General features: G+C 64.2%; 1 protein-coding gene across 1 annotated transcript in view; it reads right to left on the reverse strand.

Moving 5' to 3' along the window:
- The window catches only part of MAP1S (microtubule-associated protein 1S), a gene marked incomplete at both ends in the record, with an annotated part of 1,653 nt that extends 395 nt beyond the window's left edge, over positions 1–1,258 (reverse strand). Inside the window, 3 exon segments of the mRNA XM_010154899.1 lie at positions 25–283; positions 285–1,108; positions 1,110–1,258. Coding sequence (XP_010153201.1) covers positions 25–283; positions 285–1,108; positions 1,110–1,258 — 1,232 coding nt within the window.
- Between the last annotated feature and the right edge of the window lie 134 nt (positions 1,259–1,392).

The raw sequence follows: 1,392 nt of genomic DNA on the forward strand, positions 1-1,392 counted from the left end.
CTCCTTGCCCGGCTTCGGCTTCGCATCCGCCTTCAGCTTCTCCAGCGAAGTGTCCAGCTTGGCCCGAGCGTCCTTGGCCTTCTCCTCTTCCGACCCCGCTCTGGCCGTCTCCCCCAGGGGTTTTGGCTTCTCCTTGGCCCCTGCCTTCACCTCCTTCCTCTCCACCTTTGAGGGAGCCTTCTCCTTGGGCGCCGGTGTCCCGCTGTCCGCCAAGCTGAGCTTGGAACCTGACTTCAGGCTCTCCTTGCTCTCCGCCCTCCTCGGCTTGAGCGGCTTTTCCCGGCCCCTTCAAGTCGTTCTTGGTGACCACGGGATACTTGAGGAACTCCAGGTGCTTCACCTTCTCCAACCCCTCCAGGATACGGCCCTGGGGGGTGCAGCCGGGGAAGAGGACGCGGATGATCTTCTCGGAGGGGCTGACGGGGTGCCAGACGAGCAGGGCGCAGACGGAGGTCAGGCACTGCAGCGGCAGCTCCTGCTCCTTGGGGTAGCTGTTTCCCGACCACTGCTGCAGGAGGAACTCCAGCTCCTTGCTGCCCTTCACGGGGTTCAGGATGTACATGTCCAACCGGCCCACTCCCATCTTCTGGAAGAGGATGGTGGGCTCCGCGCGGGGTCCCCTGTCCCGGGCCAGCGGGTTGGGACGGATGCCCAGCTTTTCCAGGTAGTGCAGGGTGAGGGCAGCCTCGTCGCAGCTCTTCAGCACCCGGGAATTGCCCTCGATGTCCTTCAGCTTCTCGGAGGCGTTGAGGAAGACGACACCCAGCTCCGGGGAGATGAGGTTCTTCGCCCAGTCCCCGTTGCCCTGCGAGCTCTGGGATGACGGATCCTCTTCCAGCTCGGCCAGCTTCCTCTGCAGCAGGCTGTTGACTCCGGGCAGGCTGTCCGTGCCCACGTGCGTCACCAGGATGGAGTCGATACGGTCCAGGTGCCGGACCAGCTTCCAGAAGGATGATTTGGGGTTGGAGCCTCCGTTGACCAGAACGTTGAAGCCGTTAACGGCGAAGAAAGCCGAGTCCCCTCTCCCGCCCGGGAAGATATAGCAGCAGGGCTTGGAGAGCTTGAGGAAGCCCACCATGGTGGGCGGCTCGAGGAGGTCAAAAGGGGACTGGGGGGGGCTGCAGCGACTCCGAGAGGTACTCCATGAACTCCTCCAGCCCCTCCATCTCCGGCAGGATACAGCCCGGGTTGTAGCACAGCTCGATGAAATCCTGGAGGTTGTGATGGTCCAAGCCCGAGTCCCTCCACACAGCCGGGCCTTGGCCGAGGGGTCAGCGGAGCTCAGGATGTCCCCTACCTGCGCAGGGAGGGGGACAGCTGGAGCTTCAGGTGGGAGGAGGCACCCAGGGCCAGAGACGGGCACCTCAGCCCACCCCCACCTCAGCGAGCGCA

This window comes from Eurypyga helias, unplaced genomic scaffold (genome assembly GCF_000690775.1).
Source record: "Eurypyga helias isolate BGI_N326 unplaced genomic scaffold, ASM69077v1 scaffold20357, whole genome shotgun sequence".
Classification (NCBI taxonomy): domain Eukaryota; kingdom Metazoa; phylum Chordata; class Aves; order Eurypygiformes; family Eurypygidae; genus Eurypyga; species Eurypyga helias.